Raw genomic sequence first — 12948 nt, forward strand, 5'->3', positions numbered from 1 at the left:
CTGCAGCAGCTCGCTCTCTGTGCAGAATTTAATTTGAAGGGAACATGCAAACGCTACCAAAGACATCAACTAATTCTGATAAAACCTAACAGAAAATGGCTTTAGAAATTGACTAATGAAATGTGCACATGGGAAAATGCTTTATGGTTTTTTCACCACTTCTCCGTACAAATCAAACAGATGAAAGCGGCACAAGACATTATTTGCTCTCAGCCTCACCTAAGATGTGCATTTAGAAGCTTCAAATGTCGATGAAACGAGTTTTAGGAGATGAGTAATCTCTGACTCAGCTTTCTACCTGCAACTCCTTTATGAGACAGAGACATTCCTTGAGGAGACTGCTTATATTTTTTAGCCTTTCTTGGAAGGAAAAAAAATAAAAATAAAATAATAATAATAATAATAATAATGGATTGCATTTATATAGCGCTTTTCGAGAACCTCAAAGCACTTTACAATTCCACTATTCATTCACACACTGGTGGAGGCAAGCTACAATTGTAGCCACAGCTGCCCTGGGGCAGACTGACAGAAGCGAGGCTGCCATATCGTGCCATCGGCCCCTCTGGCCATCACCAGTAGGCGGTAGGTGAAGTGTCTTGCCCAAGGACACAACGACCGAGACTGCAAGCAAGAATGGGTGATCAAGAATATAAAAAGCCCCTCTCTTAAGTGTTACCTTAAATGACAAGAGAGAATTTGTTCTTGCCATGATCTGCGACACTCAACATCCTAGGTACAATAATTTAATTTATGTGCGAACAAAAAGATACGACAAAACTCAAAGTTTCTATTTGAATTATGTTGCCGTTCAGACGTGACATGTAATTTCATTTGTTTAGGTGCTATCATGCATAGAGAAACAGAATGAAAGGAAGAATACAAAACACCCTGCGGACAGTGACCCTCTCCTCAACACAGTAAAGTTTCAGCTTTTGAAAAACACGGTGGTTAATGAAACATGAGGACTCGATGGAAGTGAAAAACGGTTACAAGTGTAAGTGCGAATTAGTGTGAATAAAAGTTAATCAAAAGGACCGAGGGAGGCTGACAAAAAGAAAATTGGAAATGAAGAAAAAAAGATAAATTGCCAAACGAGTGTGGGAAGTCAGTGTCTGCAGCGCCTTTGATGGACAGCCTGTTGCCATGGTTACCTGAGTGTTGTGCGGAGCCTCCACGACTGGAGAGTGAAGGAGCCTGGAAGGCATAGACAACATCGCTATCAGCAATTGCAGTCAGGTCGTCTTCATCTGAGAAGGAACGCTGGAACCCCGTGGAATACAACTCCACCAGGATGACCTAGAGAGACGGCACGAGAGAGAAAGATTACCCATGTTTGTTTCTACAAACGTGCCTCATGCAGTGCTTGCACAGCTCGTTTCTTTCGGTTTCCTGCAAGAATGTTTCGGACCTGAAAATAAAGGAATAAACACACACACTGAGTAACACTGCTGATCAGGTACAGAGAGAGATTACACTTTGTGACTAAAACATCAGGACAAACCGTGACGATACAAGCATCTGCAAAGGGGCTATAATTAGTAAAATGTGTTTTCAGCGATGTGTATTTCCTAGTTCAATGTTCAGGAGCTTGAATGACACTGCAACTCACCTTTGTGACTGTTTTATGGATTTAATCACTGAAGTACAAACTGGATAGTTAGTTGTGCGATGCAAAAAGCATAACAAATACTCAGTGATGCACAGCTCAAAGCAGTCCTTGAAATCGTACAGCTGCTGTGATGCAGTGAGTGATGTGTGTGTCGATTTATTCTCAGCCCAGCACCTGCCGATACTTTGGTGTGGATGCCTGTGTATTTTTTCCCATGTTATTCCAGGTGGCAGTGCAGTGGTTAGAAATGTAACCTCACAACAAGAAGGTCCTGGGTTTGAATCCAAAGGGGTGCCTTTCTGTGTGGAGTTTCCATGTTTTCCTGTATTGACTCTCTTCGGGTACTCCAGCTTCCACAGTCCAAAGAGATGCATGGGGTTAGGTTAAGTGGTGAATTACCTAACCCCATGCATTACCTGTAGGTGTAAATGTTTGGCTTCCTCTATGTGTCAGCCCTGCAATAATCTGTATATGTTTATCTGATCTGCCATTCAGTCACCAGGCTTTCACATAGCTAACACAGAAGACAACACAGATTTTTAATGAAGCAAAATCTTTACTGTGTGAAGTGTGTTTCTGAAGTATTATTGGCTTTTTCAATCCCTAAAAGCTGTTGGACTACTAACAAGAACTAGTGGGAGTTTTGCTGCCCTACACCATCAAGGGCCGGTGAAGAGTGTCATTACTGCTCAGCGCGCCAGAATGAGGTGAAGAGACACCCTCAAAAAAGGACTAAGCTGAAGCCATAATGTGAAATTTATACTTCACCAGAAGCATTTTTAAAAAGCACTTTTCAGTTTTACAAGAAAAAAGACTAAGGATAGGGGCTAATTACTCGATCTGTTGAATCCAGCTCAACTAAATGTCCTCAACCATCCCACTGCTATTAAAGAGGAGTGCATCTGATTCAGTTTCTTGTCAGTGTCTCACACAAAGTAAACGAGGCACTCGCTGCTAAAAAACAAACAGCACTTTCATGTTTAACTCATATTAATGGTACTTTTTTTCTTTTTGGAAAGCAAACTTTAGATATGGAGCGTCTTTCTGGCTTCATCCTTCCCATGTCTGTCTTGCACAGTGTACATTGTATATTTTCTCATGATGTCTAACAAGTTTAATTGCATGGATGGGACTGACACTGAGCCATATTACAGGGAATAATCCTCCAAATGGAGGCAGCTGCACTGGACAAAAAAAGAGGGAATAATTGCCTGCATGTTAATCTAAGCACTTTGAATCCCCTCTGAATGGGAATCCATCTGTCTTTAAATTTCTTTTTGTCAAAACCACAGAAATGATCACAGTGTTACAATTTTACTTTATTTTATTTCATTTTGTATTTACTTTGTCTTCATCTGTTATAGTTCAGCTGTTCTGCCCTTTGTCTGCAATTCTTTTGTATAGCTTGATGGGCTTATTGTGTAAGTTCTAGTGTATAAAGGTTGATGTACACCAAACCGCACCAATAAAAAAATATATGAAAATATATTTGTGCAACAGTTAAGATAACTCATACTTGGATACATACACATTAGAAATACAATAAACGGAACTCTCCACTCGGTATGGATTGATCAGACCACACCCATCTCCAGTATCTTGTGGTGCAACCGCACTTACAAAATCAACCAACAAGCTGACAAATAGTACACAATGTGAGTGTATTGCATTTCACTTCTGTCTTGATGAGGACTGTTTGAGTGTGTGCTGCTCGCTTGCTGCTACGGACCCAGCTTCAGCAAAGCCAACAACATTCATCATCTGTTTCAGGACAGGGCAATGACTGATGAACACACACCTCTGGAACTTTTCCTTTGACATTTTTACCTATTGGTGACATTCAGCTGGAAGTGTGTGCATTTAGTCAAGCGTACAGATGCACTCAGCTAGAGAAATGGCTTCTGCTTACTATTTTACTCATTAACCCTATGATTAGAAGCAAAACACAAAACATCCTGTTTTGTGTTTGTGTTGTTCACTATACCGTTGCTACAAAATTATTTGGGGGATATTGCTAATCATACATGTTATTAAAACAAAAGCAGAGCATCTTCCCCACATTTGAGGCCATGGACGCCACAAACTTCCTATTTTTGGAAAAGGGCAACAGAGGACAGGGAAGGCTTGCTGGGGGAGGAAGTATTTCTACCTATTTCTACCTACAATGTAAAAGAAATGTGACAGATAGGTTGAATAATCAATCCATGGCAGAAGGAGGACTCTTTAAAGAACTCATCCATGGCAGGCATACACTGTTTCAGTTAGCTGAAATGATCAAACATTCTCTCACTCTTTCTGTTTGATTAAGGTATAATGTATTGTTACGGTGTGCCATGATGTGAATTTAAAACTTGTCTTAAATATTAAAAAACGTCATTAGCACTGTGACTTTTGAAATTATAAAATACAGCAGTAGTTGAGCTAATAATTAAAAAATAAATTATGAAGCAGTTGCAGCGAACAACACATTTAATTGACATTAAATTCAGCATTAAATGTTCAAATGAGAGTTCTCAGAACAGGATATAAGATTTTAGAAATGCTGCTTTGACTCCACTGTCTTTGTGTGTCTTTCTGACCTCATCCGCTCACGTGTCTGGTGGGAGGGACTAAGACACGTGGACAGGAGTCAAAGACAAAAATTAAATATTTGCAACTTGGGAAATAAAAAAGAGGCATGTTCTAGTTTTACTTTCTACTCTTTTCCCTCCTTTGTAATTGTGTGCCCCGTTTGTCCTTTGTCTGTTTACCTTGTGAGTTTATTTTTCTGTGTTCCTGTGTGTATTGTTGTATACCCAGTGCCTACGTTATCACATTTGGCTTAGTTTTTTTTCTTTGTTACTTCCTTTGAACTTTCTGAGAACCGTTGCAATCCTTTTTTTAAAATAAAACCTTGCTTTTTGTTCCTCTCACTGAGTTCTTGGATTCACCTCGGAACTGATCACAATCACTTAAAGATATTTTTAAGCAACCTAATAATCTGTACAATATGAATACAATAGCAGCTAAAAGTCTCAAAAGTAGGTCCAGTACAGGTTATCTTTCTTTTCTTTTGTTTTTTTCTCAGCTTGGGTAGAGAAGGAGACTTATTATTTATTATTTAGTCATTGGGAACTCTCAAGGGGCCGCAATGCAACATGGTCATGATCAGTGTAATCAACTTCTTCTGTACACTCTGCACACTGTGTGAGTACCTGGTCAGGAGAGATGTTGCCCTCCACTGCTACCAAAGCTCTCAGACTGGACAGGGAGCCAAACAGCGGTACAGCCAGCCCCACTCGCAGATGCCTCTGACCCTTTGTGTTGAACACCAACGTCACACACATTGGCCTATGAGATAAAAAGAGGAATAAAGGGTGTGAGTGTGTTTTTCTGTAAGGCAAGAAATGGTAGAGCACACTGGGAAAGATCAATACATGCTCATGAACACAGCAGTAAGTTATTCTGCATTTTTGTTTACATTGTTACATATTTTAAACTCTGGCATGCTGAGTTATTTATACAATATATTTGTATGCAGATACACACACGTCTTTCTTACATAGTGTGAGTAAAGACACGTACATATAAATCTTAACTGGAAACTGACTAATCCAACTGTGCAGCATTCAAAAATGCCAGGGGCAACAAAAACACATTGGTTTGTTAAAGAGACGCTTTCGGGGATAGCTGGGTCTTCATGAACTCCAGGTATCAAACAGCAAAATAAAACCGTTGAGCTGTTTAATATCTAATCAGTTCAGGGAAAAGATTTCCTCTGACACTGTTATATCAAATCTAATTTCATGAGCATAAAACATCACTTTGTCTGCATCTCATTTAATATCTCCTATGATTTAACTCGTCAGATTTCACCTCCGAAGGGTTTCATCTCTCCCTAGTGTTTGTCCAGATTTATGCATGACTGGGCAAGCTGAGCAAAACCCCTGCAGGTCCCTCAGGAAGCGGCTGTATGCTGGGACATGTCACAGCAATATGAACACTTTCTGGGAAGAATCAAGGAGTGAAAATGATTGCGGGGTGGGTTTGGGGTGGATTGGGACAAAAAGAAAAAAACAAAAAACAGGAGTCAGTCTGATCCAAAAACTGAGAAAACTGATGGATGAGTAGGAAGAAAAGCCCTGATAGGCTACTGGGTCTACCCTCTCTACTTATCTATATCTTTGCTCTCAATAATCCCTATTCATCATTAATTAATTCATTACCTGATTACAAAGACTTTTTTTTCTAGTGACATCTGAAGAAGTTAAGACCTAAGTTAAGAAGTTCAAGCAACACGTGTATTTATCATGTGGAGCATGATGAATCCAGTATGCTCATGAAACAGTCAGCGCTTGTATTTTTTAAGAATGCTTAAGGTCCATGGTCCATGTTAATGCCGTTTTGGCACTTGGTTTGGTAACCTTTCTGCAAAGCTCAGATCACGAATTCAAAACTCAATTAAAATGCCTGGAATAATTAGCATTCTTCTCCATCTTCTCTCCAGGAGATACTCGAAAAGCAGAGATGGAAAATCGCTGAAAATCACTGATGATATAAATTGCATCCTTTCTAAAGAGTAAAGGTATAAAGTGTTTTTAGTGTCATGATCAATTACTAAATGGTAAAAAGTGCAGCTTGACTGTGTGTTGGTATGTGTGCTACCTTACATGTTGTGTTTCTGTCATTTATCAAATATACATTTCTCCCAAAGGAGACATTAAAGGCGACTCTAATCTAATGTAATTGTTACGACTGCTGTTGTATTGTTGTCTAATATGAAAATCCCAGTATGCAGGTGCCTCTCCGTGATTGGTGGATCCAGAGGACGGACCATACGGATTGGCTAATGAGTTGGAAATGACATATGTCACAGGTTTTGAACTCCAGGCCTCGAGGGCTGGTGTCCTGCAGGTTTTAGATGTGTCCTTGATCCAACACAGCTGATTTAAATGTTTAAATGACCTCCTCAACCCCTCCTAAGTCTTGAAGCTCTCCAGAGGCCTGGATATGAACTAATCATTTGATTCAGGGTCATATATAAAACCTGCAGGACACCGGCCCTCAAGGCCTGGAGTTCGACACCCCTGACTTATATGATGACACCGCCATGGTCTCCCATTCATTCATCCTTGGCTCTTCCCAACCAGCAGACCTTTGGAAACATGCCCAATGCTGTTCACCATATACAGGAATGTGCAGGGGTGGACTGCCTTTTTGTTTGATTATAGTTTTCTTCTGTTTTTCTTAATGAGTGAAGCAAGCTGTTGTCATTTGGTTTGATTCTTTTGATTAGGTAAGGATTGGCATTAAGTCCACCCCGAAGCTATAACCAACTCCTTTTTGGTGTCAAAAAACCTAACGAGTCAACATATTGTAAATAAATCATTATCAAACTGTACCAATTGTGTGATGTGGCTGCTTGGGGTCTGACAAGGATGGATCACCCTCATGTTGTGGTCCAGCCACACCTAGATGGGCCATAACATAATCTAATCTAATCCAAAACACACAATGTAAGATGTAGGTAAAATCGTTTTAAAAAATAGTTTTATCCTTCTACTGTACAATGTGGCCACTTTGCTTTGCAACCAAACCACCTTCAAAATGTAAAAATGACCAAAGGACAGTTTATTTAAGGTGTGGGTGTCACCATCAAGCATCAATAGATTTTTTTCTGACACATGTTCACAGGAGCAAATTTGCACAACCTTAAAAATCTTATTAAAAATTACTTATGAAGTGGTAATCATTAATGAAATGACACAAAATTACCCAATAAATGCTGAGGCTTTGTTGTCATTGCATATCATTAAAATATTTCCAGGAGAGGGTTAAAATGATAAGGAAAAATCTAAAATACAGAAGACATTAAGGAATCCCTTCATGGCTTTGTACTGTGCTTTGCTGTTGAGTGTTTGTTTGCTACTGATTATTACAGAGTAAAGAGAAAAACTCAGAGCGAGGAGTGAAAGTAAAGTTGCGCCATCCCATTTGGAAAGAAGGTAGTGTAATCGCTGACACCTCCACTTCCTGTTTCTCCTCATGCATTATTCAGGTGAATAAAGTGTTAGCAGTAGGGATGCTGACAAAGCAGATGGCAGAGTATCTGAGCAGTTGTTTTGTGTATGTTACTCCAAGACGAGATGAGAAGTGTGGGATGACACTTGAGACGAATCGGAAATGGAGATGTCATCCTACAAAGCCGTCTTTTTGAATCATCCTAGCTCTCTGTGGGTTTAGAGTCTGATAGTCTCGATTAAACAACAACCTGCGAACCGCAACAAGTGCACAGAACTCAAAAACATTCAAAGTGCTCTTAAGCTTGATGCTAGATATATAAATGATATTTATAGTTATTTTCTTGAGCATTGCTGCAGTGCTTTGCCAGTTTAGATGCTTACATGTACTATGAGCATGAACTTTTTTTTCAGAAAGTGCTTGTTTGAAATATTATTTCTATCGCATTAACATGTATAGTGGTGTTACTATTGTGCATCGTCTGTTAAAAGTCTGTGAGCACGGTCTCTTCACATAGACAGCATCAGTGTTACACACATGCCTTGGAGGTCAGAGGCCATCCAAAAAGGTCACTGTGGTCTTTCAGCTGCATTCTGATCCCCAATATCCTTTTACAACTATATGTTAAATCAAGTTAGTATGGTAATGAAAAAAAGGCAGCACAGTGGTGTGATGGTTAGTGCTGTTGCCTCACAGCAAGACAGTCCTTCGTTTAACTACAAATAGTCTCTTTTCTTTTTGCCTCTCCAATAAAAGATGGATATTTTTGCACATTTCTCTATGAGCGTACTATCTGTTTATGGTTGTAATTAATCACATAATTTAGGTGCCCCTTTTAATATGTTTATTATCATATGATTGATGCTTGTAGTACTATTCTATGTGTAAATTAAGTGGGTCTTAAAGTGTACTTCAATTTATAATGTCTGTTTTGTCAAACGACATAAGCAAGAGTGTGAATCCACTCTGTATTTTTATTTGATTTCATTTTTTATTGAATACCTAAGTGACTGGAGCCACATGTCCCCGCTACTCTGGCACCCACACTGCATAGACGTTGACAGACTTGTATGAATTGATCGGGAAAAGGTTTCCACTTGCAAATGACCTTTTAAGCAAACATGGTTGTCACCAAAGCAAAGCACTTACATTTTTCCTTTTGCATTTAGTGGTTGTTGCAGTTGTTCTTACATAACTTAAGACATTAGAGCAAGGCAAACATTTTAAAAGAGAGCCAATCACTCCTATAGCGCTACTGAATTTGGCTGTTTTTCTTTTTAAAAAACAGGAGAAAACAGAATTTAAAGACAAATTGCAGCAAAATGAGGGTTTTTTTTTTCATTCATTTGTTTATTTTTGTTGGCAAAACTTGTTGCTTGCATTATTCACAACTACTCCCAGCCCCAAATAATACAGACGTCAGTGATTTCACTTGGGGTGTTTCATCGCACTTCATGCAGCTACCTGTGGAGCCACAAAAGCTTTATATTTGCACGGCATCATGTTTTTCATGTTCCCACCTGCAGTCCTGCATTATGATAGTGTATCTTTGTCAAAAAATTAAATATCTGTGCCACTTGATATTCCCCTAGAAATTAATAACTGGAACAGCAAGATACAGTTGGATAAGAACTGATCAGTGTGTGAGATTTGTAATACAAAACCCCCCCCCAAATAATTAAAAAAAAACAACCATTACAAGTCAATTCAAAGAAAGCTAATTTTATGACAGCATTAAAAGCATTATGAGACCTGCTACAGCCTGCTGATGTTTAGTTTACTCCTGTGTATTTCAAAGTATCGCTTCAGTCATTTTTCCAGTCTGTCTGTCACAGCCTTTTACTCTTATGTAACAGGAAGTATATCAGGTTGTAATTTTTTTGCCTATCCACTCATGATTTTCACACCTTGTGTCAGTCATTATAGTGATTACATACAGTGTGGTTATGAAACAAGCACTTGTACAATTACAAAATGAGAAACAGGCTTCATCCAATCAAATACTCTATACACCTGTGCAGCCTAGCAGTATTGTTAGAGCCTACCCATATGACAGATACCCAATGAAAACTCATATCTACAACTACAGCCACTTAAGAATAGTAAGTTAACCTAAAATGCAAGTCTTGGGAATCTACAGACTTCACACAGAAAGGCCCCAGTGATGGCTGCACAGTAGACTGAAGTCATGTGACAGATTTGTGTTTAGAACTTTTTTGACTATTTTAAATTGAATAACAGTAAGCTTGGTAACAATGATGCCACGACTGCTCAAGGTTAAATATTGTAAAGTTAGGTGATCGGCAGAAAACATTCCCATTCTGCTTTTCTCATTCTCTCTGCCATACTGGCATTATCTACAGCACCCAGGCCTTGATGCCATGCTGGCAGCCAGACCCTTCTGTCTCTCTGGGGGTCTCAGACTTATCAGCATTCAGCTGGGATACTGCTGCAGCAGGACGGTGCAATGAGGCCACTGTGTGTGTGCATGCATATGTGTGTGTGTCAGGTCAATGTTTGGCCAGCAGTAAGTTCAAGCTGAACCTGAATGAATTTCTCTGTGTGCTAGGCTATGGCAACTGCAGGAACAGGCTGCATACTGTCACGAGACAGTGAGTGCCTGAGCTGCAAAAATGAGTTTGGAGTTAGCTTGGTGGATGCAGAGAAGATGCAGAAGAGTGACATCTGCATTCCTGAAAATAGGAAGATTCATTGTGTAGCAAATGAAGGCAAACTGAAAAGCTTCCAAAGCCTGGAATATATTAATGCATTTAACCTAATGTAACCTGTTACTGTTAACTGGCCTTGAATGTGACTGTGAATGGTTATCTGTTTCTCTGTGATACACTGAGATACACTGGCAACCTGTCCAGGGTGTACGCTGCCTTTCACCCCATAACAGATGGCTTAGACTCCAGCATATTTCATGTCTTTTTAGATGCTTTTTGTAGGGGCGAACATTTGTGAAAAAGGGAGATTGCATATGAATATCATAGGACAAAATCTACAGTGTTGTACCCACTACTGTATAACCTAAATTCAACTGCACGTCATTTTGGATAATTAGACTGAAGCTTAGTTTGAATGTGAATTAGAGCTTTGATATAAATCCCTGGTCCATCTGCAAATGAGAATGATATAAGTCTAATTTGTAGCACAACAACTGGTGAAAAAAGTTAATCAAACTTCCCATACAGTTTTAAGAAGAGATCTAATCAGGCAAAATACTTTAAATCAGCACCTCTCCACACGAGTAGAACTATCAGTTATTCAGAGTCAAGTTAATGTCTAGTTAAAGTTAATTCAGCTGAATGAAAAGTAATTAATTTGCAATCATGAACCCACACAGCTAGTAATGCATTTTGTATGTATGGTGAAAACTATCAGTGATGTGTGGATGAGGTTGCCTGTGTTGCTGTGCCTCTGCTACTTCATTTGGATGGCAAGAAAACAGGTGTCTCGTACGATTTTTGTTGTTCCTTGTATTCCTTCACCATTATCTCTGCTGTCAAAATAAAACATCCCATCTGACTCTATTGCTAGCTCCCTTTCTCCCCGCTCACACGTCAGAGCCGCACTGTTTTACCACAGAACCTTGCTGGCATGCAGCTTCTTGGGTTAAAAATGGAAGCACAGGAAGTGTGTGGTCAGGAACCTCGGTTGAACAGCATTTATCACTTTGATATGAACATGGCTGTTTTTGGTGTATAGAGCATGTTAGTATAAATGCATGCATGTTTTTCTATAATCTAAATTGGCAACATTTTGGAATGTTTTGCGGTGTTGTTTTTCTAATGTTTTTATTTACTTATGGAGCCTAGAAGGTACTATCCATATCACTGTTATCTGGTGACAACCTCATATGTTCACAGTGTCAACTGTCAAAAAGCCAAGAAAAGGTTTTACATGACTGCACAGCAATCTGTGAGGGATTTTCCTTGCACACCAGACTATTGTAGAAAGTTTGAAACACTTGCACTAAAACTTAACACCTTTAGAGACCACAGGGAGACCAAAGTGAACAACTAAAAATCTGCACTAATGTTTAATTAAAGATGCCGAGAACAAGCAAAATGCAGTTTGTGAAGTTAAAAAAAAAAAAAACTAGTTTGTTTTTTTAAAAATAAGTTGTTACCCTATGCTCATAATAAGTTATATTGGATGTTATAATTAGTAAACAAACAGCAACAAATATACTTTAGACTGGATCTCATGCCTTATGTATCATGCATTACCTGGTTTGTCGTAGAGGAATAGGCAGAGAGATGCATAAAAATGGATCAAAGGTGTTGCTCTGCTTAAGGCAATGGGGGCACGTCAGAGAAGACCTGGGGACAGAGAGACAGACAGCTTTTTTAATCAAAAGGTATCAATCCATCCATCCAATCATCCATCCATCATCCATCCATCCATCCAATCATCCATCCATCATCCATCCATCCATCATCCATCCATCCATCCATCATCCATCCATCATCCATCCATCATCCATCCATCCATCCAATCATCCATCCATCCATCCATCCAATCATCCATCCATCCATCCATCCATCCATCCATCCATCCATCCATCCATCCATCTTCTTCTGCTTATCCAGTTCAGAGTTACAGGTGGGCTGGTGTCTGTTCCAGCTGTCATAGGGCAATAGGGAGAGTGCAACCTGGATTGCTAGTATTTTGCAAATTTATTTATTGGTTAAGGTCAAGGTCAAATTTATTTATATAGCACATTTCCAGACATACAATGCTGCACAAAGTGCTTAACAATATAAAAATGCCATTAAAAATAAACAATGTAAAACAATAATAACAATATAAAACAATGAAAGGGCAATAAAATAATTAAAACAATAACTAAGACTATTAAAATAAGACCAAAATGCTTGGGTCATAGTGTGTTAAAAGCCAGGGCATAAAAATGTGTCTTTAGTAGTGATTTAAATTGATCAAGTGTTTGTGCAGATCTAATATTTAGGGGAAGACTATTCCAAAGTTTGGGACCTGCCACAGAGAAGGCTCTATCGCCACAAGATTTGAGATTAGTCCGTGGGATGGACAGCATTAATTTTGAGCTAGACCTCATGGTTTTTAATTTAATACTTTGTTTGACCTCAGCTAATCATGCTTTTTTTATGTAATTGTCTTAAGAAATTTGCAAACACATATTTTTTACCCTCTACAACACTGTGAGGCAGCTCACAAGCATTAAATATTCCAAAGATATTTAATAGCAGAAGGAATGGTGATGGGGGTTAAAGTAGGGGAAAACCTGAAAACAAAGGCTCAAAAATAAAGGGCAGCAGGCACAGGAGGCCGAAAGGCAGAGCAAATAAAAG

At 39.1% G+C, this 12948-nt stretch overlaps 1 protein-coding gene across 1 annotated transcript in view; it reads right to left on the bottom strand.

The window, feature by feature from the left end:
* usp43a (ubiquitin specific peptidase 43a) overlaps window positions 1-12948 on the bottom strand; it is a 144627-nt gene that overhangs the window by 78831 nt on the left and 52848 nt on the right. Inside the window, exons 4-6 of the mRNA XM_085410200.1 lie at window positions 11848-11940; window positions 4807-4942; window positions 1155-1299 (exon numbers count right to left, since the gene is read on the bottom strand). Coding sequence (XP_085266326.1) covers window positions 1155-1299; window positions 4807-4942; window positions 11848-11940 — 374 coding nt within the window. The remainder of the gene's footprint in view (window positions 1-1154; window positions 1300-4806; window positions 4943-11847; window positions 11941-12948) is intronic.

The sequence above is a fragment of the Rhamphochromis longiceps genome, linkage group LG6 (genome assembly GCF_057381845.1).
Source record: "Rhamphochromis longiceps isolate RC_006_pf linkage group LG6, R_longiceps_female_GT1.1, whole genome shotgun sequence".
NCBI lineage: Eukaryota > Metazoa > Chordata > Actinopteri > Cichliformes > Cichlidae > Rhamphochromis > Rhamphochromis longiceps.